Source organism: Colobus angolensis, unplaced genomic scaffold (genome assembly GCF_000951035.1).
Source record: "Colobus angolensis palliatus isolate OR3802 unplaced genomic scaffold, Cang.pa_1.0 Scaffold153, whole genome shotgun sequence".
Classification (NCBI taxonomy): domain Eukaryota; kingdom Metazoa; phylum Chordata; class Mammalia; order Primates; family Cercopithecidae; genus Colobus; species Colobus angolensis.
The window spans coordinates 4,438,676-4,466,090 of NW_012114633.1; the positions used below are offsets into that span (position 1 = coordinate 4,438,676).

Below are 27,415 nucleotides of genomic sequence, written 5' to 3' on the forward strand. Positions count from 1 at the left end.
AAACTAAGCCAGGGATAGTGGCTTGTGCCTGTAGTCCCAGTTACTCTGGAGTCTGAAATGGGAGGATCTCTGGAGTCCGGGGCCAAGAGTTCAAAGATGCATGTGCTGTGATCACATCTGTGAATAGTTACTGCACTCCAGTCTGGGCAACATAGAGTGGAGATCCTGTGCCTAATAATAATAATAATAATAATAGAAAAAACCTGAAATGCCTTAACGCAATTTCAATTTTAAAAAATAAAGTGATATTTTGCTATTATAATTTAAGAATATAATATATGCAAAAGAAGGAAAGCCTCTTTTCAATTTGTGGTCAAATGTCCGAATAGATATTAGCAAAGCTAATTATGCTAAGAAATAGAAACATTTTTGTAGTTTAGCATGAATTTAGTGCTAATGCCTGGAAACAGTTTTAGGTATGCATTAGTTAAGTTGCGTGAAAGAGATTAAAACACTGTGGGGTGAAATTATGGTGGAAATAGTATTAAACTAGACAGAAAAATCTTGAAAATATATAGATTATATCTTTTATTATAGATAATGATTTACAAAAACAGCCAAATTATAACAAAATAGTCCTTTTTGTTTTGTGTATTTGCTTAAGCATGAAGATTTCTGTGCATTTTTTACCTCAATATGCCTATGTTCTGTTAATTGACAGGGTCTTCCAGGTCCTTTGGGCCCTCCAGGTCCTGCAGGTCCTACTGGAGAAAAGGTAAGTCACAAGTTGTTAGTTTGTATGCTCAAAATTCTGAGTCCTGGATAGCTGGCTCTTTCATAAATATTTTCATTATATAACATATGGTATCTGAGCAAGATCATTTCAGAGTTCTTTTCCGCTGTCTCCCCCTACACAGTGACCAACATCCTAAAATTATATTATATTTAGCCACTGTTTTGGACAGTAACCATCTAAAATCTGCTTTCTAGGGTGAACCTGGTCCTCGAGGTTTAGTTGGCCCTCCTGGCTCCCGGGGCAATCCTGTAAGTGACAGTACTTGGTGTTCTTTGGTGTGAGATTGAGCAATACAACAATTCATCATTTGTTCTGATATTTATATAAAATGTTGCTTACTGGTTTTAGGTTATTTATAACTTCCTGGTTGTTAGCTTTTGCTTTTCTAATTAAACTTAAAAATTATCTGCTATGCAATCTGTTAAATGTAGTTAGGCAGTTTGTTTACTAAATAATTTGGAGGCTCCTTTGAGACTTCTGACCTTGGGAATTTTGTTCTATGACCTATATCTTTATGTAATCCTTAAGGTCCTTCCTTAAGCAATATGTGTAATTTTTCTATATTTACATGTCTAACTATCAAATTTATATGATCATATTTTAAAATACTGTTCCTGTTTAGAATAATGTGTGAAAGCTACAGTAATCTTTGACTCCTTCTAGGGTTCTCGAGGTGAAAATGGCCCAACTGGCGCTGTTGGTTTTGCCGGACCCCAGGTATGATTTTCAAATATCCCTAATTTACAAATAAACGCTTATCTTGTTATAAGTTTAATGATTATTGTCATATGTTTTGAAGTCATATTAATTCTGGAAAGTTTACAGTTTTCTAGACAATATTCTCATTTTCAATACATTTTTTATAGATTGGCCAAAACTTGAGTTTGTGCTAGTTGAGCTTCTATAATTATTTGTTACAATAAAAATGCAGTGGGATAGCTTGTTTTTTATGCTGTCTTGAAAGATCTCATCAGAGTACTTTTTTTCCTTTACTATGCTTTAATACTGATTACAAAGCACTGTTTCACAATATATGATTAATTGATACATTAGTAATAATTACTCTAAAGTAATTTGTCTATTAGTCTTACAATCAATTGCTTGTTTGTATGATTTCCTATAGGGTCCTGATGGACAGCCTGGAGTAAAAGGTGAACCTGGAGAGCCAGGACAGAAGGGAGATGCTGGTTCTCCTGGACCACAAGGGTTAGCAGGATCCCCTGGCCCTCATGTAAGTTAACAAGAAAAAGGCATAACTTGAGTCAAGTGTCCCATGTTTGGAGTGTACATTCAGCCTCTTTTGCTTCACTACAGTGCTGTTTTGTTTGTTTCTATTTAGGGTCCTAATGGTGTTCCTGGACTAAAAGGTGGTCGAGGAACCCAAGGTCCGCCTGTAAGTTTCTTTGATGCTCTGCAAAGTATGCACAGCTAATTCTAGTTTTCTAGTGCTTCCTGGTCATGTAAAAGATAATTTCCATCTGAGGCTGAAACAGCAAATTATTACCTGTATCAACTGTACTATAGTGCAAAGGGCACTTAACTCAGATGGAGATTTGGGTTAAAATCAAGTTTGTAATCTGGGAGACCCAGGTGCCTCACCTGTAATATAAGTAACATATTACCTATATAAAAGAGTAAATAAATAATGTGAAAGCACTTTATTTAATTCAATTATATAAAATATCAATGTGATTCTAGTACTACTTGCAGGGAAAAAGGAAAATAGTACCCTTCCTACCAGTTAATCTAGATTAATTCCCCAAAATATGGGATTCATACGAAGAAAAAAAATTATTGCTTACAACGTGAAAGGCAATCTAAAGGCTTCAGTCTTCCTGTGAAAAAAATCTCAGGAAAATACATGTAACTAATTTATATTACCTTAGAAATTGCTTATATGATATTCTGGTTCTAGGGTGCTACAGGATTTCCTGGTTCTGCTGGCAGAGTTGGACCTCCAGGCCCTGCTGTAAGTCAACTTAGTGAGTCAAGTCACTGATAGTGAAATAATTACGCACACATGTATACATTTGAGTTATATTTATTATTTTATTTAATTTCTTAATGGTACGTTTTCTTATTTAACAACTCTTATTCCAGTAATGCATACTGGCATTTCAGCAAAGCAAATCATCCTTAATAATATAGTATTTCTTGGAGGAGCTAATTTGCAAGTTCTTTTTAGCCCCATTGTTTTATTATTATTCCGTTTAAATACTGAATACTTATAGTATTGTGTGCTAATAATCATTCTCTTCAGTTAAGATGCAACTATGAAACTTTCTTTAATAAATGTCATTCATTATAAGATCAAATCATAAGAATAAATAATTATCACAGAATAAAGTATTATATATTCATCATTGGAGTGGAGGCTTAAGTAAGTTTGAAAATTCAAGTGAGTTGCACTGCTCTTTAAAAAATTATTCAAAGGGAATTGACTGCAAATGATATTTAGTTTTCCCCCTGGGGAATGAATCTACAGCTGTGTTTTCTTTTGTTTTGTTTTGTTTTGTTTAAATCCTATTGAATAACTGATTATCTAACAGTCACAATGAACCTGTGAGGCTTGAACATCTGCATCTGAGGCAGACAATGTTATGTCAGTCACTCTTACTTGGCTTCCATTTTGCCCTCCTGGGTGTTTCTTTCTTTGTTATACTAGGGAGCTCCAGGACCTGCAGGGCCCCTAGGGGAACCCGGGAAGGAGGGACCTCCAGGTCTTCGTGGGGACCCTGGCTCTCATGGGCGCGTGGGAGATCGAGGACCAGCTGGCCCCCCTGGTGGCCCAGGAGACAAAGGGGACCCAGGAGAAGACGGGCAACCTGTAAGTTTGGTATATTTGTTCCAGACCACCTTCAACTGAGATACTTAACAAATAGAAACCCGTAATGATCAGTGCCACAAAAATGCTTAAATATTGTGCTGGGCACATTCCTAAATTTTTAAAGTACATTGTGCCCTATAGATTTTAATTTACAATTCTCTGATTTAGGAAAAATGTGTATATATATATATATATATATAGATTTTAAAAATAACAGTAATGGATATGGTATCTAAAACTAAACCAAAAAATTATTAGTTAAATGTTCATTATGTATGAATAACTTCAAAAATATATGTATATTATATTTTATATGCAAATCCCTTTAAATATTGTGTTTAGATAACTATTTTTTCTTTATTGTTAAACTTTCTTTTTGTCTTTTTATAAAGAAGGAAAAGTATTTCTCTGAAGTTACCTCTTTTATTGAGTCAGTATTCACATTAATCTTCAGTTTCTTTCCAACTGATGAGCTGTTTTCACCTTTAAATAATGTTAGAGGTTCTGTGTGGATGACAATTTATAACTACTCATATGTAGCATGATTTTGAGAAACAGAGAACTTCTTTTTCATACTAAAAATCCCGTAAAGCCGCACCCAACTTACTGTAAATTCCTTGGGTACAGTTTTACCCTGGATAGTTTCTGATTTTAGTTTGTCCTCAACATTAGGGTCCAGATGGCCCCCCTGGTCCAGCTGGAACGACCGGGCAGAGAGGAATTGTTGGCATGCCTGGGCAACGTGGAGAGAGAGGCATGCCCGGCCTACCAGGCCCAGCGGTGAGTAGCTGCTTCAGTCAATATTTTATCTCATATGTGCAATACAAATTGCTTAGAGAATTTATTTTATTTTATTTTTTTGTTTGATGAATAGATTTAAACAGTGTCGTAGGGACATTAATTTTTGAGTATCTTAAAAATCTTAACTACCTTAAGTAGTTAAGAATTTAAAAACAACAGTCTTTGAAAATATATATTTGTTTAACCCTGAGACTAGAAAAGTAGGCAAATAAGGATATGGATTTTTGGTGACCTTTAAATCCTTCTTCAAAGATTAAAAAAATCCCCTGGAGCTAGAGGAGGGGGATAATCTCCTGGTGAGTAGGTAGTGTCTTTTTAAGTAAACATGATTAACAAAAACACCATATTTCACAGTAAACCATCAAAGGGAAGACATAGTTGCGCTAAAGTAATATTTGAGGTGAATGTGGAGGGAATGCTGAAGAAGGATCTGAAGGTAATCTCTGTTCCCTGGAGGGTACTTTAGGATTTTATATTCCCTGGAGTATGGATAAAACTTTGATTCAAAGTTAGCTTTGAAGAGACTACATTTTATTGCTTAAGATTACAGTGCTTGAAAAAAATTAATAATGTTTTCGTATGGAATGTAGACTGAGAGATGTATGGGATCTTGGAACTGAGAGACATGTGGGTAGAAATATGAAACCAACAAAGTGGGAGCTAAGGGATGTCTTATTGTTATCAGAAGTGAACCAAAGCCGTGAAAGTAAGATCTCTCAAGAGTGAGATCAAAGTATCAGAATATAGAAATAAAATGAACAGACAAAGCGGAGTGGGGAAAAAGGATAAGAGTGATTCAAATTTCAGAAGGGCAGCCAGAATCAACTATGGTACACATGATTAGAACCCAAAATGTACACCTGTGCTGGTGGCAACGGATGGTTGGTTTTGGGTCCCTTAGATATGTCAAGAGGAGTCTCATAGGAGGTGGGCATGCCTCTAAGAAAGCATTATGATTACATGGGTGTTGTAAGATAATGCAAAATTATTGTTATAGAAGGAGCCCAGAGGCACCATTTTGAAAACTTAGCCTTTATGGGAACTAGCCTTCTTCAATTTCTTCACAAGTGTTTGACATTTATACTTCTATTTCAGGGAACACCAGGAAAAGTAGGACCAACTGGTGCAACAGGAGATAAAGGTCCACCTGGACCTGTGGGACTCCCGGGCTCCAATGGTCCTGTAGGGGAACCTGGACCGGAAGTGAGTACTACAGTGAAAATAACTCTTCTGTCGTTATCCGGTGTCATGGGAACAATTTTTTCATTTAGCAATTGATTTAGAATTTGATTGCGTATTTGACCTTACGAAACTTTCTTAGTAATGTTATTTGGTGTACTCTACTTCCCTAGAGAGTCGGCTAAGTGATGACATAAAGAAAAGGTAACAGGATCAGTGTCTTTGCACTGACCTTCATCCAGTCTGGAGCTAAGTATTTTAGTTCATTTAAGCTGTTGCCAAACTGTTTTGACGGTAAAAAGACACATCCATTCATCTTTCCCCTTGTTATTATTTCATTTTGTAATGGCATATTTATCAAAATTGCCAAGTTTTTTGGTAATAGGATTAATATAGCTATTCCAGCTTGTGAAAAGGGCAAAGTTAGTAGAGATCATTTTACTTAAATATCACTATAAAGTAACGTAATGGATATTATGTTCCTTTAGGCACTTTTGGGAGGAAATCAGTGTTTGATAGGCAATTTGAGAAGTTAAAGGTTGGAATATCATCTGTTCAGCATTTTAAGTAGTGAATCATCAAACAGTTAATGTAACATTTTATTGAAAGAAAGAATCAATAGCTTTTGGAACAATTTTTGATCAAATAGTAAAGACATATTTATGAAAAAAACACAGTAAAACAGAAAAGGAAGACTATATATTTCTTAGTTTAATATCATTGAAACACAGTTATTTTATTTCCAACCTTTAAGGATATTATTTGAATAATTTTAAGAAGCAAATATAAGAAAAACCTTTCATTGGTAATACAAGCAAAACAAAGTGGCAAGAATGTAATTGCTGTCAATTTCAAAATATTTGTAGATTTTTCACTTTTCAAAAGAAGAAATATAAATGAAGAATATGGATTAAGTAAGAATGTGTTAATTTTACAGTATTTCAAAGTAATGAAAAAGAGGTAGAAACCTTTCTTCTGCTGACATTTGCATAAATGCTAATTTACAGTTTATAAAACAGAAGTGTAAAACATGCTGTCATTTTTCTGACAATTGGAATGAGAATTTTTTTCATTACTCAGTTAAGTAGTTTTTCAAATCATTATTCTTTATAGGGTCCAGCTGGCAATGATGGTACCCCAGGACGGGATGGTGCCGTTGGAGAACGTGTAAGAGCCATTTCACTTATTATAAAATCTAAAGTCATGCAAATCTGAAATCTTTTTAATTTACACTAAAAACCATCATTTTTCCTGATAGTTCCAATACACCTCTGATTTTTCTGAATAACAACTGTTTCTGTAAGGCCGTAATTTTTAAATATTGTAAATGAAATGATATTGAATATGTAACAAATTAAGATGGTATTTTTTCAGAGCAGAAAGATAAAATTGATTCCACCTTTGGTTCAACATAAAGGCTTTGGATGAGGATATATATGAAGTGTTCCAAATTTTAAACTCATTAACAAAAGTATGAAAGCCAAAATAGTGCTGTGTAATGTCTAAATTTTTCCACTCACCATCTAAAGCGAATGCCCTATGAGAATATAAGCCATGTGGCTTTTTAAACACTGTATATTCCATGATGTGTTTTAAATTAGAATGTGCTGAACTGAACATGTCCTCAACTTTCTCTGAAGCCCCAGTCCCTTCTGGCAGTTGCACAATTATCTCAGGCTGCTGAGATCAGTCACTGAAGGCAAAATCACTCCCCACTCCAAAGTCTGCTATGATGTAATTAAAGCTCATCATGTAGCAGAATGAGCTTTGGAGCCAGTCAGACTTGATTTGGAATATTGTTTCCCTAAGTAATTAGCTATGTAATCTTAAGCAGATTTTCTGAACCTCTGTTTTCAAATGCTTTAAATATAATTAATACATATGCCATTGGGCATTTGTATATTAAAAGACATGTTTAAAGACTCTAGTAGAGGATAGACACTCAACCTCATGTTGAAAAAAAGGGGAAGAAAGGATTTGGAGAAAGCTTGGGCTAAAGTCCGCTCATCTACTGTAGTTCACAGACTGCAAATTCTCTTGGCATCTTGGGCTTTTTCCTTCGTCAATTTATATTATATAGTGCAACCATCTTCAAAGGTTTTGCTGAAATAATTGTGAAAATCTATAAATCTCTATACTTATTTTAAGTTGCCATCACCTTTTTAAAATCACAAGTTTAAATAGTTGCAAAGGAGGTGATTCCTGGTAAACTCTAAATGTACAAGTGCTTTAAGTAATTTTTTTTTTTTTTTTTTTTTTTGAGACAGAGTCTTGCTCTGTTGCCAGGCTGGAGTGCAGTGATGCTATCTCGGCTCACTGCAACCTCCACTTTCCGGGTTCAAGTGATTCTCCTGCCTCACCCTCCCCAGTAGCTGGGACTGCAGGTGCGTGCCACCACACCCAGAAAATTTTTGTATTTTTAGTAGAGACAGGGTTTCACCACGTTGGCCAGGATGGTCTCGATCTCTTGACCTCGTGATCCGCCTGCCTTGGCCTCCCAAAGTGCTGAGATTACAGGCGTGAGCCACTGTGCCCGGGCAAGTATTTTTTTTTTCCAAAACCTTGAAGTTGCTAGTTTAGCTTATTCAATGTATTATGTGTCCGTTCTGTAACCTAATTGCCGAAGTTTATCTAGGTTGATAAATTTATCAATCAAATAAGACAATTTTTTTGTCAGAAAATATAGTCTGACTCCATTTTTCAAGTCAAATATTTATGTTTAGACATGTTCATATAACACTTATCTCACCTCTGATTCTTAAGGAGACAAGTAATATTTGGAGCCTTGTCATAATTGTGTCATCTGGATAAAATAAAAAGGAGCCTCTTTATTTTCCAAGTCCTTAGTAGCTTTATACTCAAGTAAAGTGCATTCTGGAAAAGTCTCTTAGTTCAGTGCCTAGAGGTATTTATTCCTTGGGACATTGAATCATAATAAGATTGCAGATGGTATGATTTCTGCTTTTCTTTTGCAAAACGGGAGAAGGTGGATTATTTAGGGGAAGTAAGAAAGGATAATCAAAATTTAGTTTTCTGAAAGAATACACATGGAGAGGAAAATCTGGAAGGTGGTTTCCTTAAAATTTTCTTTGTTTTCACAGTCTTTGGAAAGTCTTTGTGTATTCCAAGTATACCAGTATTCCAGCTTAAAGACTGGTGCTCTGGAAAACATGATAAATTCTGGAGGTGATCACTCCTATACCCCAATGATCTTGACTGTGCAAGCAATAGGGAGTAGGTGAGGGAAAGGATGAGACCTGAAATTAGGGAGAAATAACTTTATTCTTTTCAATTTGATTTGTTAATTAGTAAATATAAGTAAAATAGTTAAGTAAAATAATAAATAAAAATAAGTTATAAAGAGTATATTTTTCCTATTATTAATACTATAAGAATAACATAAGCAAATGGAATATTGTTGTTTAGAATAAATGTTAAAAAATAATACCGTGGTTACTCTTGACAGGGTGATCGTGGAGACCCTGGGCCTGCAGGTCTGCCAGGCTCTCAGGGTGCCCCTGGAACTCCTGGCCCTGTGGGTGCTCCAGGAGATGCAGGACAAAGAGGAGATCCGGTAAGGAGGGAGTCAGTTTCACACTGACAGTTTTGCACACCCATATGCTATGTTATAAGCTGCATATATGCACACACACAGTCATACATGTGCACTTCGTTAAGAACTCTAAATAATGGATGGTAAACAGCTAATTATGAACTAGTATATGTTTCGTAGTCTGAAAGGCAAAATTTCATTTCTAAGAGGGAATAGAAGATACTGATGCTTTGACTTCCATCATGGGAAAATGCTGTAGTTTGAGAACGTAATAAGTATGCATCATGTTAAATGCAAATGAGTAATGTCTTACTGTATTCAACTAAGCTGATACTTATTCAATGAAGTCGATGAATAAAATTGACCATAAAAGTGTCACTGAAGTTATAGTGACCACAGTCTTATCTACAGATAAACATTTGCCTGATTTCAGTTAATTAATCATAAGACTATACACATACACTCACATATATATAAAAGCATCCAACTATAAACATATTTTTGACATCCTATATCTATATAATATGTGAATATCTTTTTTGCATGCCAATTTTTTTTGTAAATTTAGGGTTCTCGGGGTCCTATAGGACCACCTGGTCGAGCTGGGAAACGTGGATTACCTGTAAGTTCTCTGTTTTTGTTTTTTTTAAAATGTTTTCTTATATAAAATATACTCCCAAAGAAATATAGTATAAGATTCATAACTGAAAAATGTGAAATTCCTCAGGCTTGAACAAAAATATTAATTAAAAATTATATGAGTTTACTCTTATTTTTTAAAATAATATGAGTTTATTTTTATAATTTTAACACAATTTTTCTGAATTTAACCATGAATTCTATCAATAATCATGGAGGCTTTAAAAGTCACAGATTTCTCCTAAAATAATAGGGATTATAGTGTATTTCTCTCTGAGCTATTCTAAAAACTACATAGGAAAATGGATTTGAAAGCTCTCTGTAAACTTGAAAAGCACTATTCAAATATTATGTTTCATTTTCAACGAGATTTTTCTTTCTATGTTCTGATCTTTGTGCTATTTGCAATCAATCACTTTCAGGTTAACATTATTATGTAGATGTCTTACCATGAATGAATCATCTCATGTGCAATCTAATAGGTCACATGCTTTTTCATGCCCATCAGGTAAATCAATGTCTGTTCTCAAAAAGAACAATTATACTTTTAAAATCATGGCCATATTATTAAATAATTCTAAGCTTTAATTTGAGCTTGACTGGCGAATATTTTATAGTTGCATGCATGTCAAGTGAACAGTGTTTTGAACAGTTATAGAAACATTATAATTTTGTTTTCTGTGAATAAATACATTGTAGTTAATAATTCAAATAGGTGGCTTCTGATTTAGTTTATTTTTAATGATGAAACTTTGGGTCATCCCCCAAATAAAAGAACCTTTCGAACATTATGAAAAACTTCAGGCTGATTTTGATAGTATTTAAATTTACATTGTTATATAAAATATGTAAAAGCTACTGAAATCATCTTATTTTTATTATAAATGGGTTCCTATACTGTATGATAATTAGGAAATATAAATTCAAAATCAAAACAATAAGGGAAAAGTTAACCTGAGAGCCAATTGATTTGCTGATTGCAGTCATCTTCCAAAATCAGATAAATAGGGATCCAATTCTCTTTTGGGAAAACACTAAAAGCAACAGAAGCCAGTTCTATAGTAGATGACTCTATGTCACTTGTCAGTTTACTGTGAACCACCGATTCCCTGGAGCTGTTTTTAATTTCCCAGGGCTTGAAATAAAACCAAACCAACACCACTAACAACAATAACAAAACATCTGAGATTGATCAGATAATTTTCACCTCTTCTCTGAGTGTAGCTTCTATCCCAAAATAAGATCCTTAGCTATGGCTTTCTTTGTAGTTTCTCAGCATCAAGATCACTGGATTTGGTTACAGATGTTGCAGATATGGGATAACTTAGAGTTGCTTTGTTCTTTAGAGGAAAGTGGCTTAAAGATGATATTTCTGTTTAATTTGTTCAAACAAGTTTTTGCCAATTTCTTAATATAGTTGCAACTGTCATATCCAGCTAGTTTATTTGCATATGTAAATTGAAAATCATTTCATTGTTACACACGGCAAGTATGAAATGTTGTAATTTAAAAGAATCTATATATGGTGGCAATATTTTTATATATAATATCAACTAAATCTGTGAAACATAATCTTTAAAAAACATTTCAGATAGGCTAGATCAAACAAAAATATCTAATTTTAGTATGAATGTAAGATAAACATTTAAAAATGAGTATTTAGAAAACTATTGTTATATATCTTTTTTCAGTGATCACCTACCATTCTTTGGGAAAAATAAACAGAAATTTCTAGGTCTAATACTATTTAGATAAGTAACCATATAAAATACCATATTCAAAATTGTAGTAAATACAATTATAAAAAGCAAAATTTTAGTAAATTGTAGTCTCAACAATAATATGTAACAAGTAATTTTCATGCTGTATCTCTATTTCTAGGGACCCCAAGGACCTCGTGGTGACAAAGGTGATCATGGAGACCGAGGTGACAGAGGTCAGAAGGGCCACAGAGGCTTTACTGGTCTTCAGGGTCTTCCCGGCCCTCCTGTAAGTTATTTCTTTAAGTGTTATTCTGCCCTCCAGTTGAAAATACACGGGTATCTTGACATGAACATTTATCTGTCTATAAAATAGATGGATATGTTTGTATCTTCTTTTCAGTTCAAAGAATATCTTGATGAATAACAAGTGGTAATTGCCAATAATAAGCTATAATTTTGTAGGGGAGAAATAAAGCAAAAGCTATATGCACTGTTACTCCTACAGATATGTCTTTAACATTGGTCAACTCATGTAGATGTTGCAGAGATTGAAGACTTTATCAAAGTAGTTTATGCTGCTAAAGTCAATGATAGCACATTTTTGAGAATGGCACAATGCAGGATCCAAATATTTTGGCAACATTTTTTATTGTATTCCTACTTAGGGTCCAAATGGTGAACAAGGAAGTGCTGGAATCCCTGGACCATTTGGTCCAAGAGTAAGTAACAAAAAGTAATAAGTTGCAGGTGTAAGTAATAATGCCTTTGTTGATGTACTGCTAATGCTTGAGTATCATTTTCATGGTGTTGAAGCTGGAGTTGGCTCATCTCTGAGGTTGGCAACACACATATGAGACAAGCTACTTAGCAATTAATTTTAAGTAGAAATGTCATGAAATGTGATATATTACCTCATGGGCCCACATTAAAATTTCTTACCGAGGGTTTGGATATATTCCTCTGTTAGTTCATTTTGTTACATTGTGTTAATTAAAATTTCTGTTAAACTTTCAATTTTTAAGATGGTATAATAGGATTTACTATGAAGTGGAGACAGATTTTGAAGCTGAATATATTTTGTCTTTTAAGTAATTGTGATAATTCCTCAGAAGTAGTTTACATAAGGCTAATTCGGAAGTAAATAATAAAATGAAGCCAATATTTGAAGCTTTTAGAAATTCTCCATTAGTATTAATGTTGCTTGTAATAAGTCTTTGATGGCATAAGACAATTGATGTACATAATTATTTAGGAAAATAGAAAACATTTTGTAGAAAAAATTAGAAAAAATAATTCAAAGCAATTCTGGTGTATCTAAATACAGTGTAAACAAATCCTACATAAAATTGAAAATAATAGTCCATGATGATATTCTGAGGCATAAGCACAGAAATTTCACTAAAACACTCCAACTTCTGTCATTTTCTTCTTTCAAGTTAATTGAATTTCTAAGTTTACAATATGTGAGGTTTAATGAAAGTTACTACCAATAAAAGTAGATGACTAGTCCATTAAAGATGTAAACTCATATTTGTCTTTTACCATGCATGGATGATGGAAAATTCTTATGTCATGAAATCATAAATGTTACAAAGTACCAGAAGTTCATTTATTAATCAGTAAGAAAATGAGTCTTATAAATCACTGTACCAGCTCCATATGTAAAATAGTTCTTTGATTAGAGAAAGGCATTGTAACATTTTTTTCTTCACAGAATCTAAACTGCGGTCTTTGTTTCTTGCAGGGTCCTCCAGGCCCAGTTGGTCCTTCGGGTAAAGAAGGAAACCCTGGGCCACTTGGGCCAATTGGACCTCCAGGTGTACGAGGCAGTGTAGGAGAAGCAGGACCCGAGGTAAAGTCACAAGGGTTTACATGCAAGAAATGCTATTCATTTCAATAGCACGGATTCCATCCAAGAAATGTCTGTGCAGCCTGATTGACAAGAGACTTAAGGGACCCTGAAAACAAACCTAGAAGTCACACAAGAGTTTATATAAGTAACCATTTCAAGTATTTTAATACAGATACGTTAGAGCACATAAAATCAGAGTCCAGCCTACCCAGATATTAGCATAATGTGATACTAATAAGAGCAAAGAACAAGTTATAATTGTATTTATAATTAAAGTGATGAAAATGTTGATTTGCTCTCAAGGGCGATATTTTAAATGTCTGTGAGGTATAGTTATTACTTCATGAAAACTCCTTAGAAATGCTGGACAATGAAGAGTATGAAATTGAAATTTTTCTCCATTGAAAACAGCATTCAGGGAGAACTTTGATTAAAACTTTTTGTTAAAAAGTTTCAGTAGTGTTGACTTGAGGATGATACAAAGCTGTGTACTGTGTTAGTTAGATTCTTGCTTCTCAGGTCTGGAAAACATCTTCATACATCTTCCATGTACAAGTGTACTCATGTGCATGTTTGTATATGAGCTTATGCTTCTCTCTCTGGTGTTTCTTCCTCGTTGGTCTTCTTTAGCTTCTCTTCCTTACTTTTCCTTTGCCCTTCATAGCAATACTGTTAAGCCAGATATTTATTTCTTATGTGGATCAAATAGTCTTATATTTCCTATGGACAAGAGAAATGTTTTCTACTCATTTATTTCTCTAACTCTGAATGGGAAACAGCTAGAGAACTGGAATACCTTTGGCTTATGTGGCTGTTGATTGACTTTATTTTGTGATTCAGTGGTCCTTGATATATATCAAAAAAGTCTTTTCTCCTGAAATTAGTATAAAGGAATGCATGGACTCAATATATGACCTTAGAGACAGAAAGAAAAAAAGATTATGTAACAGCCCTTTGAGAGTGAGGAAACATTGGCACTGAAGGTGAAAGCAACTTGTCTGGAGCCATATAACAAGTGGCAGAGCCAATGGTAGAACTCCAGCCTTCTGGAGAGTTCTTGCTCCCAGATCTTACTCTCTGTATGAGATGTGGACTATGTGTCTCTTCAGGTTGTCACCTGATTCTTTCAAGTTGCTGAGTTCTTCCTTGGGGAAGTGCAGAAGGGAATTAATAGAGAGGATCCATTTTGTAGTCTCTGCCACTTTTTGTGCTTATCTCCCTCTCATTTCGGTGTATCTTATTTGGCAAAAAAAAAAAAAAAAAAAGGCAGGAGGGCTCCTTATTTATGTGAATTAAAAGGCTAAGGGAAACTGGGCACCCTGGCACACACCTGTATTTCTAGCTATTCAGGAGGTGAAGGCAGGAGGCTTGCTTGAGCTCAGTAGTTTGAATCCAACCTGGGCAACATAGTAGCAAGACCCTGTCTCTAAAAGCCAAGACTATTTCTTCAGTTTTGCTTAGGCAGATAATTTTTATCTGTATAGTAATTAATGCACATAAAAGGACTTCCTGTGTGTCTCTCCCTCTCCTTTAGGAGTATAATTCTCTTGTGAATGTTTCTTGTGGGTATTTTCTTGTTATTGACATGTAATCTTATAGAACCAGCAGCCACTATTCCCCTGCATCCTTTGTTCAGCTTCTGTCCAAAAATACTTTTAAAACATTTTGGTTGTACCTTGACCAAAATAGTTTGCAAATGAACATACATCTCCATGCTATTAACAGAAAATATGTTGTATCTTCAAGATAAACACCTATGCAAATATTTTGCACTGTGATCTTTATTTATTTTGGATGCTGACTTGAAGATACGTTGCCTGAAAAATGGTTAGGCATCATTTCTCATCCTTGAATGTTACAGCCTGTTAGACCACCCCCATCTAGTTACAAAAGGGCACAAGTCATAGATCTCCCTTTACTGTCAAATTGGAGTGTCTCATTGGAACTCCCTATGCACCAAGTTCTACCAGTTAAGTAAAACCAAAACAATGTGTTAAATGTCTTTCCAATTTCTTTTTGATTAGGGCCCTCCTGGTGAGCCTGGCCCACCTGGCCCTCCGGGTCCTCCTGGTCACCTTACAGCTGCTCTTGGGGATATCATGGGGCACTATGATGAGAGCATGCCAGATCCACTTCCTGAGTTTACTGAAGATCAGGCGGCTCCTGATGACAAAAACAAAACGGACCCAGGGGTTCATGCTACCCTGAAGTCACTCAGTAGTCAGATTGAAACCATGCGCAGCCCCGATGGCTCGAAAAAGCACCCAGCCCGCACATGTGATGACCTAAAGCTTTGCCATTCCGCAAAGCAGAGTGGTGAGTAGACAGCAGCCCATTTGAGCAAAACCCATTGTTTCTGTTTGTTTTATTCTCAACTGCATTCCAACATATGTTACTGACTTTTTACTTAGTGATAGATTTGAGATAAAAGTAGTAAACATATCATGGAGCTTATAATTTAATGGTGGAAACAGTCAATTTTGTGAAAACATGAAAAAAATTGCTCAGCATCACTAATTATCAGAGAAATGAAAATGAAAGTCACAATGAGATACCATCTCGCATGAGTCAGAATGGCTGTCATTAAAAAGTCACGAAACAGGCCGGGCGCAGTGGCTCACGCCTGTAATCCCAGCTCTTTGGGAGGCCCAGGCGCGCGGATCACGAGGTCAGGGGATGGAGACCATCCTGGCTAACACGGTGAAACCCCGTCTCTAGTAAAAATACAAAAAATTAGCTAGGTGTGGTGGCGGGCGCCTATAGTCCCAGCTACTCGGGAGACTGAGGCAGGAGAATGGCATGAACCCGCGAGAGGGAGCTTGCAGTGAGTCGAGATCGCGCCACTGCCTGAGTGAGAGAACGAGACTCTGTCTCAAAAAAAAAGAAAGAAAAAAAAGTCACAAAACAACAGATGCTGACAAGGCTTTGGAGAAAGGGGAATGCTTATACACTTATTGGTGGGAATGTAAATTAGTTCGGCCACTGTGGAAAGCAGTCTGGAGATTTCTCAAAGAACTTAAAGCAGAGCTACCATTTGACCTAACAATCCTGTTACTGGGTTTATACTAAAGGAAAATAAATCATTCTATCAAAAAGACCCACGAATTCGTATATTCATCACTGTGCTATTCACAATAGCAAAGACATGAAATCAACCCAGATGCCCGTCAGTGGTAGATTGGATAAAGGAAATGTTGTACATACATGTGATGGAACATTATGTGGCCATAAAAAAGAATGAAATCATGTCCTTTGCAGCAACATGAATGCAGCGGGAAACCATAATCCTAAGCAAATTAATGCAGGAACAGAAAACCAAATATCGCATGTTCTCATTTATAAGTAAGAGCTAATGAGCACACATGGACATAAATATGACACCATAAACACTGCAGGTCACTACAGTGGTGAGAGTGTGGATGGGAGCAAGGGTTGAGAAATTACTTATTGGATACTATGCTCACTACCTGGGTGACAGGATCTGTACCCCAAACCTCAGCATCGTACAATATTCCCATGTAACAAATCTGCACAGGTACCCCTTGTATCTAAAATAAAAGTTAACTTTTTTTAAAAAAAAAAAGTACTGTAATAGATGATATATCCTATTAATAATCCAGTCTCATGATGATAGTTCCATTTCCATCTAGAAATCTTAAAATATTGATATTTTTGTGAAGTCAAAGCATTTCGTGGAAATGGGGAAAATAATTGGTTTTGTTCAAAATGTTTATTTACTTACATGAACTGTCAGTGTCTTAATGTTAGCATATTGTTGGATCATCAAGCATATATTTCCCAAATTTATTTAAATATGTAATTCCTTTCATGTAGTTTAATGTTCTGTGAGTCATACTTCTGGAATATCTGCTGGTGGGATTATATTATTATTAGGTTCCAAGACATTTTGGAATCAAATAGTTGTTCTGCCCTAGTTGCATGTACCAAGCTTAAAGTTTACCTTATTCTGTCGTTTTAATTAATCCAATACAACCTAGAGAAGAGGGATCGTAAGTCACAGGAGACAAATGAGCTACAAAGTGCTTAAGAATTTAAGTTAACTTTGAAATGACATTGACAGGAATAGCTAAAATTATTATCATTGAAGAAAGGGCAATTTTATTAACTCTATATATTACATTCTGGCACTTTCATTTCATTTAAAGTGCAATTCTCACATACTATTTATATAATATACACACAAATATGTATATATACACACATCCATATGTACAAATGCATATTAAATTGTGTATTTGACTGTATGACTACCACCAAGCACTGCCTTGGTATTTCCTATTTTAAGAATCTCTTATATATGAGAAAATTAATTTTAAAAAGAGCCAATGAAATGATTCATAGCATTCTAATTGTAATTCAACTCATTTATTCACTTTACTCATGGTTTTGATATTACATTATTTTTCATTATTATATTACATTATTTACATTATTTTATTACACTCTAATTCTAATTTGCTTTAAAATATTGGGAACACATCTATTTTGGCAAAGCCACTTACTGTGTAGATTGTCTCTTTTCAGTATTGTTTTCTCATCTGTAAAATGGGGGTAATGATACTTCCTTCACATGGATGTTCTGAGCCTTAAGTACATGGTTTGGCAAAGCGCCTTACAATAGCGACTAGAATGTAGGAAGGCCCCCAATGCATAACAGTTACTTTTTTCTTAAGGGGCACTCTTGTTTGAAATAATCCTTAATCCGTAGGTATTTATTTTCAAACCCTTTGTTAATTTTTTTGGACACTTATAATCATGATTGAGATTGTCTTTATTTAGTAAAATTTCTATTTTGAAAAATAGGTGAATACTGGATTGATCCTAACCAAGGCTCTGTTGAAGATGCAATCAAAGTTTACTGCAACATGGAAACAGGAGAAACATGTATTTCAGCAAACCCATCCAGTGTACCACGTAAAACCTGGTGGGCCAGTAAATCTCCTGACAATAAGCCTGTTTGGTATGGTCTTGATATGAACAGAGGGTCTCAGGTAATTTCATATGCTTACTTAAAATTATATTCTTTACTTTTTACTACTTATTACATATTTTTGATTTATTTAGGACTTTGCTATTTTTTTAACCAGGCTTATTTTACCATGTTTATTTTGAAGTGATATATTCTCATTAGTTACAATTGTAATACCATTGCATAAACAAGGTTTTGCTATGAGTCAAGTTAACAAAAATTTTGAATTAAAAATTTTCTCATTGATGAAATATAGAAAAGTAATTATTTTTACTGTAAATTCCTCTAATGTATGTGACATGGGCTGTGGAGTGTACTAGAAGGGATCTTGCCACAGTTGATAAACAGTTATTTCTGTATATTCAGTTTCAGGAGACCTGGTTACCTCACCAGGATCTCATACTGACTTTGGGGCCTTATAAAGTCACCGAACTTTTTGGAGACTCAGTTTTGCTAGCTTAAAGTAAGGGTGATAATGTTTATTCCATAGTTTCCATATGGATATAAAATTCTTAGTTTAGGGTCTTGTACTATGGGATAGATGGTAAATTAATATTAGATAACTGCTATAATAATGTTTAAATAATTGAATCATTTTGTAAAATTTTTAATATTATTTAAACTTAAGGCATCTTTGTAATGTTATGAAGTCTATTGATATTTTTCTGAGTCCCAGTCTACCCTGTTTCTGTCATGGTCTGGTGTTCAGACAACTCTCTGGCCTTGCCACTGCCTGTTGCAATGTGAATATTTCATATTGCATTTCTTTATGGCAGCCTAATTAAAATTTTCTTCTCACTTCTGCTTCTACCTTTTCCTAGAAATCACATTCAGAATAAACATTATATGAGAACATTATGGGTGTATACAAGATAAGCTAGTATCTATCATTATTTAATGAGCACAAAATTTTAAATTTTAAATATAAATAGTTGAAATGTAATTTAGCTAATATGATATGTAAAACAAAACCCTCAAATGGGAGTGCTGAAACCAAAGCTCAAAGTAGAAGGTGAGTAGGAAAGAGTCTTTAGAAAAAATTTTTTGATTATTTATTTTGTTAGCTCATGGAAAACTTTTAATATGTATTTCCTACAATTATGTAATAGTTGGGGTAAAAAGATTTTATACTACTAGTTAATTCCTAATTTTTATTATAATTAGCAATAAAAATAATGAGTTATTTTTGATACATGATTGAAGAAGATTTAAAAATACTTATGCTTGTTCTGGTGAATTATTGTTGTTACTGGTTTCATTACCCTTTGGGTTAGTAAGGACAGAGGTTCTTTTGAGTATTCATAGACATTTTAAGATATGTTTAGATGTACAGGTAGAATAGCTTGCTTTATGACAATAATTAAAGTAATACTCTTCAAAATTGATTTATCTGAAATCAATTTATGTATTTATCTACACATGTGTAAGGCATTATGAAATGCTTCAGTCTTGTGTATGACAAAGACTCTTTGTTTTTCTAGTTTGCTTATGGAGACCACCAGTCACCTAATACAGCCATTACTCAGATGACTTTCTTGCGCCTTTTATCAAAAGAAGCCTCCCAGAACATTACTTACATCTGTAAAAACAGTGTAGGATACATGGATGATCAAGCTAAGAACCTCAAAAAAGCTGTGGTTCTCAAAGGGGCAAATGACTTAGATATCAAAGCAGAGGGAAATATTAGATTCCGGTATATCGTTCTTCAAGACACTTGCTCTGTAAGTACTTTTTGATCTACATTGGTCTGGTTGAGGAAAAAAAAAATTATTTTTGTTAAAAATACTATTACGGCTCTAGAACTGGGGGCGACTTTACCTTGTGTATGAGCATAATAGCAGTTTATAGTCATTCCTTAGGGTAAACTTGAGTGTGTGTTAGCACATGAAGCGTGATAGAGGTTTGAATCCATATAGTAAAGAAAGAACTGGATCCCTAAGATCTGATCCAGTTCTTCTGCAGACTTTCTTTGGTTCTTTTCCAAGTTATTTAACTTACAGAATCTCAGTCCCATGCTTAAAATGCCTTATTTCTAAGATGCATAATCAATCCAAGATACTTTAGTTTTTCACCAATTTGTAAGTTTCCCCACTTGCATATTGAGATATAAAACAAAAATAATACTGAATGGTGAATTATAGTTTCATTTGTGAAAAACGAAGAAGCTTTCATAATTTATGTTGCTACAGACCATTTGGGAAGCTGCAGAAGAACAAAGAAAATTTACTTAAAGCATGAAAGAAATTCTGTTACATAGGTACACTAATATCTCACTTTATGTTTTCATTCGTTTTTTTTTTTTTTTTTTTTTTTTTTTAGGTAGTACTCTAAAAATCATTGCCTTTACATTATAAAAGTTGTCTGGGAAGGTTGCTGTGTAACGTACTTGGAAAAAATTGTATGTACGTTTAACCCATTGCACCATTTAATTTCAGAAGCGAAATGGAAATGTGGGCAAGACTGTCTTTGAATATAGAACACAGAATGTGGCACGCTTGCCCATCATAGATCTTGCCCCTGTGGATGTTGGCGGCACAGACCAGGAATTCGGCGTTGAAATTGGGCCAGTTTGTTTTGTGTAAAGTGAGCCAAGATACATTGACAAAGAGCACCACCATCAGTGACCACCGCCATTCACAAGAACTCTGACTGTTTGAAGTTGATCCTGAGACTCTTGAAGTAGTGGCTGATCCTGCATCAGCATTGTATATATGGTCTTAAGTGCCTGGCCTCCTTATCCTTCAGAATATTTATTTTACTTACAATCCTCAAGTTTTAATTGATTTTAAATATTTTTCAATACAACAGTTTAGGTTTAAGATGACCAATGACAATGACCACCTTTGCAGAAAGTAAACTGATTGAATAAATAAATCTCCGTTTTCTTCAGTTTATTTCAGTGTAATGAAAAAGTTGCTTAGTATTTATGAGGAAATTCTTCTTCCTGGCAGGTAGCTTAAAGAGTGGGGTATACAGAGCCACAACATGTGTTTATTTTGCTTGGCTGCAGTTGAAAAATAGAAATTAGTGCCCTTTTGTGACCTCTCATTCCAAGATTGTCAATTAAAAATGAGTTTAAAATGTTTAACTTGTGATTGAGATCTACATACATGTCTTGATATTGTGTAACTATAATAGAAACTCTTTTACAAGAATCTTAAAAAAAAAAAGTTTCTCACTGTCTTAAATATAATTTTTCAATAGTATATATTCAGTGGCATTTTGGAGAACAAAGTGAATTTACTTCAACTTCTTAAATTTTTGTAAAAGACTAAGTTTAGACACCTTTCTCATTCAAATTTAAAGATATCTTTCTCCTCTTGACTCAATCTATCAATATGGATAGAAGTTACACTAGTATATACCATTTAATAAATTTACACTTTCTTATTTGAGAAGATATTGACTGCAAAATAATTGACATATAGAACTTTACAAACATATGTCCAAGGACTCTAAGTTGAGACTCTTCCACATGTACAATCTCATCATCCTGAAGCCTATAATGAAGAAAAAGATCTAGAAACAGTTGTGGAGCTGAATCTAATCAAATGTGATGATCGGAATTAGACCATTTGGCCTTTGAACTTTCATAGGAAAAATGACCCAACATTTCTTAGCATGAGCTACCTCATCTCTAGAAGCTGGGATGGACTTACTATTCTTGTTTATATTTTAGATACTGAAAGGTGCTATGCTTCTGTTATTATTTCAAGACTGGAGATAGGCAGGGCTGAAAAGGTATTATTATTTTTCCTTTAATGATGGTGCTAAAATTCTTCCTATAAAATTTTTTAAAAATAAAGATGGTTTAATCACTACCATTGTGAAAACGTAACTGTTAGACTTCCCGTTTCTGAAAGAAAGAGCATTGTTCCAATGCTTGTTCACTGTTCCTCTGTCATACTGTATCTGGAATGCTTTGTGATACTTGCACGCTTCTTAGACCAGAACATGTAGGTCCCCTTGTGTCTCAAGACTTTTTTTTTTTTCTTAATTGCATTTGTTGGCTCTATTTTAATTTTTTTCTTTTAAAATAAACAGCTGGGACCATCCCAAAAGACAAGCCATGCACACAACTTTGGTCATGTATCTCTGCAAAGCATCCAATTAAATGCACGCTTTTGTCATGTCCGTGGTTTTTGTTTTGTGGAATTCCTTTGACCGTATTAGATCTATTTCATTTCCAATAGTGAAAAGGAGATGTGGTGGTATACTTTGTTTGCCATTTGTTTAAAAGATACAACAAATACCTTCCATCGTATATGTACTGGCTTGTACATGAAAATCTATCTACAACATTACCCACAAAGGCAACATGACATCAATTATCACTGCCTCTGCCCTACAATCAGAGTAGTAGTATTGATAAAAAAGGGCAAACAATAGATTTTTCATGACTGAATAAACTGTAATAATAAGACATATGTCTCAAAGTGTATCACATATGAATTTAGCCTAATTGTTTTCAGTTTTATTTTCAATATTTAGTTTACAACATCATTTTCCCCCAAACTGGTTATATTTTGACCTGTATATCTTAAATTTGAGTATTTATATGCCTAAAAACATGTGTGAGTTTTCTTTGACTTCCTTCAAGTTCAAACTCTACAGGTTATATAAGTTCATATAGATGCATCAGAAATATGTGGTGATACTATTAAGTCACAAACACTAACAATTTCCAACTACAGAAATAACACTTCTTATTTGGATTTTGGGAATGCTACCAATAAAAGCCTGCCCAGACCATTCCAACGTTCTCAAATTTCTTGCCTATATATTTGATCTGTCAGTGGATTTCTTTACTTTCATGTCCCATAGACACCTCAAATTCTACACTATAAAAAGTGTAATAATCTACATTTGGGGAGGATGGTGGCATACATTTGTTGTTGATTTATTTAAAAATACAAATAAAAATTCTCAAAATTAACAGAAATTAAAAAAAAAAAAAAAAGACAATAGCCTCATTATCCATCCATTTAGGCAGGCCAGAAACCTGAGAGTCATTTTTGTCACCTCTCTCTCTCTCCCAGATCACGCGAGTCCCATCCTTGTTAAATATTTCCAATTCTGCCCCCTAAATATTCCCTAAGGTCCTATCCTTCTCTTGATCTACACTGCCGCTATCCTTGTCACATAATTATTATGTCTTGCCTGAGCTTTTTCAATAGCCTCCGACAGGTCTCCAGGCATCCACTCTTGCCCTCTTCTGATCCATTCTTCTCACTACAGCCAGAGAAATCAATTTGAAATAAAAATCTGAATATGTCACCTCTCACTCCCCCCCCCCAACCGCCGCCACCCTAGCTAACACAGCACACGTGCACTCATCTTATTATAAAAAGCTTCAGTGGTAGCTTCTAGGATAGAGACAAAAATCTTCAAATATGAGGTACTGGCATAACCTGACTCCTGCCTTCTTCCCAGGCTTCCGTACACCACTCTCTCCCTTTCTCTGTGCTCCACTCATATGGGATTTTGTCCATTTTCTAAAAGCTTCTTCCCTGTCCTACTGAAAACCATTTGTATGTGTATTCTTTCTGCCCAGTTTACTTGTACTTACCTTTCAGAACTCTTCTCAATGCCTCATCCTCACAAAATCTTTACTAGGCTCCTCACTCCTTACCACAACCCAGGTAAGATAGTCCCCATTAAATTTTCTTGGCACACTGTATTTCTTCTTATAAATATTTATATTTATAGCACAAATTAGAATGTTTTATAAAGGGTGTGATTATTTGGCAGGTGTCAGTCTTTTCTATTAATTCCATTTGTTACAAAGGCACGGACTGTTTACACAGGATCCAAAAATTTTCTTAGTATTTGTGCATGTTCAACATACATTCACTGAATGATGAAACATTGTATACTGTGTGTAACTGGAAAAATACATTCAGAAAGTAATCATACTTCATTTATGTACTAGTGTGAAGCATACATCGTTATTACCATTATATTATGTTACTGTTTCTATTAGTACTACTGGACAGAAACACAATTGAATAAAGGATTATTATCCAATAACAATAGCAGCATACAACATATACCTAAATGTGACAAGAAATTTGCAGAACCCGATTGAAAAAATCCATAACACTTGACTGAGACATGTAAAATAAAATTAGAGCTAAACCTACCTTAACATAGGGAAGCTCAATATTTGAAAAATGTAAATTTTTCCTAAATTAATAAATACTCCCACTGAAAATCCCTATAAGATCATAAAAACTGAAAACATGACAAAACTATTCTAAAGGTCATTGGAATGAAAAATTTGCAAGAAAAGTGATAAAAAAAAAAAAGTCCTCTCCAAAACAGAAATGGTGAATAAAGGTGGACCCTGGCCCAAGGAAATATTTAAAAATAATAAAAAGCTACCGGTCATAGGGAACAAAAAATATTTAGAAGTGAATCTATGTACCTATATTAGAATTAATATAGAAAAAATTAATTCCCGTTTATTCAGTAAATACTATTAAAGTAAATTTGTAACTATCATTTGAAAGCATGTTTCTTTCTTTAATTCTTATACCAAAACAGTTCCCAAATGAACTAATTCAATTTTTAAAACCTCTAAATATATTTGCATAAAAATTATTGAGTAGCTTAATAATCCTGGAATGGAGATGAAAACAAATATGTAAATAATAAAATGATGAAAGATCAGATTCTAAAATACATCTTAAATCGGTAGAAAACAAATATATAAATAATAAAATGATGAAAAATCAGATTCTAAAATACATCTTAAATCTGTATTATAACCAGGCACAATGCTGCTCACTTGTAGTTCCACCTATTCAGTAGTCTGAGGTGGGACGATCACTTGAATACAGGAGTTCAAGGCTAGCCCTTGCAAGACAGTGAGCTCCTACCATAAAAAAAAAAAAAAACTATATTATAAAACTCTCAATAGTATGCTTCAAAGCATGTTCAAGTTGGGAACATTTATGTAATGTATATTACAGAAATGGTTTAATACAGTTTCTGTAAAAACCTCCAAAATATGCATAGTCCTATACAGGTAATTTACAAAAGCCACAATATAAAAATTGATAAATGTGGAAGATATTTAATATCATTAGAAATAAAAATGCAACAAAAACAATAAGATATACAATTCTATCAGAATTTGACAAACATTAAAATACCTGATAGTATGAAGTGTCAAAGAAGACACAGAAAAACACTCACATATATTTTTTGTCTGTTTTTTCCCATGGAATGTGGAAAGAATAGTTAAAGTCATTTTCTCTAATTGGTTTATTCACAGTTCCCATAAATGTGAGAAGGTAGTAGGCCCAAAAGTGAGCCAGAGGTTGAGGATAGAGTAGTACACACTAGGATGTCTTCTGGGGCTGTTGATTTTACCTGATGACGAGTAAATTAAAACATTATTTGTAAAACAAAAAACAATAAAAGATAAAAAACACTCCACAAATGTAAATAATAAGTATAGATATAAGATAGAATAGAACTTAAAAATTAACATGACAAAAAGAATTTCACAATGGTGCCAGGTTATTTACACTACAGACTAAGAATCTTGTGGGTACATGCTTTTCATGTGGATTTCATGTCAGATACTGGTATTTTTGCTTTGGAATGTAAAATTATTACCCAGCACATGGTATAGGAAATCATTCCATGCTTTATATGCTGCTTATACCATTTAGTGGGTAAAACGGACCAACATACCAACTAAGCTGAATAAATACATGGTGATAACTAACATTAATTAGGTATGTATATGGGAAGCATGGGACCTAGCCATCTAAGCTAGGCTGGAATTTGGAGAGGAGAGGAAGCAAGGAAGAGTAGCTGGAATATACTCTTTCTTAATGAGTCTTGAGGGTTAAAGACAGTGTCTTGAGCAATGAAAGAAGGTAAGACACAAAGAACAACATAGATCAAGGCATGGAGTTCTTAAAAGTCATGGCCTTGCCTGGGGAGCCCCTGGTGGGCAGTTTCTGTAATAGATTGTATACAAGGGGTTGGTGGGAGATGAAGTTAGAGAAGCAGGAAGAGGTATCATAGAGGGACTTGTGTGTGGAAATAAAGAGATTGAAAATTATTTTGAAGGTGTTTTAAGGAAAGTATCTGTGGTTCTTAGCTGGGTGTGTAACCATACCCTCTAGAGTGCCCTTGGAAATGTGTGAGTAGGGTGTTAGTGGTTATAATAAAGACTGGGAAATATTTTAGGGATTTTGTAGATGGGCCAAGGATGTTGAAATTCTTGTATGTAGGCCAATCCCTTAGAACAAAATCTGAACCACCCAAAATACCAATACAAGTTTCACTGCAAAATATTGAAGTGTTTTGGCAAGTAAGACATGTGATTTGCATGTTAAAAAGATCACCTTGGCAGCAATACTGAAGGAAGAATTTTTAATGTGAGTAAGACTGAAAAAAGAAAGATTAATGGAACAATGTATAAGAAAAGCAGGAAAGAGCAGTTCATGTCACTGCACATGAAGAGAGATGCATTTGAGAGATATTTAAGAAAAAGCATCAACGCAATCTGATGAAAGAGTGAGGGTGAGGAACCAAGATTTTAAGATTATTGCCAAGTTTCTGGCTTAGGAAGCTGGAAGGAAGGTGCTGGCATGTACTGAGATGGGGACTAGCAAAGCGGGCAGGCTGAGGGCATGTGTTCTATGTCCATGGAGCATCTAGCTGGAGACAGTCAGGGTTATACATAAAGATAGGTGAGCCATCACATCCAGTAGTTGTTTGAGATTTCAGTGTGAGTGCAATCTTTCACAAAAGTGGAGACTAGTGAGCCCGAAACAGACCACTGGAGAATGCAGATGTTCAAGAGGAAAAGAGTGAAGGGGGAATATGTATAATATGAATTTTATTTTTTAGTCATAGAATTCTAAACCTTGGATGTCAGAGGTAACTGTGAAGTCAGAAAAGAGAGCTTGAAGCCATGTCTAATGCTATAACGCATCTCTTATTCTCATTTTTATGCTTTAATGACTAAACTCAATAAAACCAACAGAATGAAATGTGAAAGAAAATGAAAATTATATTTGAAAATTGAACTGGACAAAAGCATTAGTGAGACATAATAAGGAGCTCTAGAGATAAAACTAAAAATTTAGCAAAATCCTATAAAAATTTGCT

General features: G+C 34.4%; 1 protein-coding gene across 1 annotated transcript in view; it reads left to right on the plus strand.

The window, feature by feature from the left end:
- COL5A2 (collagen, type V, alpha 2) overlaps positions 1-22,414 on the plus strand; it is a 145,649-nt gene extending 123,235 nt beyond the window's left edge. The window contains exons 36-54 of the mRNA XM_011936475.1: positions 662-715; positions 931-984; positions 1,400-1,453; positions 1,860-1,967; positions 2,076-2,129; positions 2,652-2,705; positions 3,402-3,563; positions 4,236-4,343; positions 5,460-5,567; positions 6,657-6,710; positions 9,010-9,117; positions 9,665-9,718; positions 11,617-11,724; positions 12,104-12,157; positions 13,183-13,290; positions 15,315-15,606; positions 18,115-18,302; positions 19,762-20,001; positions 20,716-22,414. Coding sequence (XP_011791865.1) covers positions 662-715; positions 931-984; positions 1,400-1,453; positions 1,860-1,967; positions 2,076-2,129; positions 2,652-2,705; positions 3,402-3,563; positions 4,236-4,343; positions 5,460-5,567; positions 6,657-6,710; positions 9,010-9,117; positions 9,665-9,718; positions 11,617-11,724; positions 12,104-12,157; positions 13,183-13,290; positions 15,315-15,606; positions 18,115-18,302; positions 19,762-20,001; positions 20,716-20,862 — 2,109 coding nt within the window. The 3' untranslated portion in view covers positions 20,863-22,414. The remainder of the gene's footprint in view (positions 1-661; positions 716-930; positions 985-1,399; positions 1,454-1,859; positions 1,968-2,075; positions 2,130-2,651; positions 2,706-3,401; positions 3,564-4,235; positions 4,344-5,459; positions 5,568-6,656; positions 6,711-9,009; positions 9,118-9,664; positions 9,719-11,616; positions 11,725-12,103; positions 12,158-13,182; positions 13,291-15,314; positions 15,607-18,114; positions 18,303-19,761; positions 20,002-20,715) is intronic.
- Positions 22,415-27,415: the final 5,001 nt, after the last annotated feature.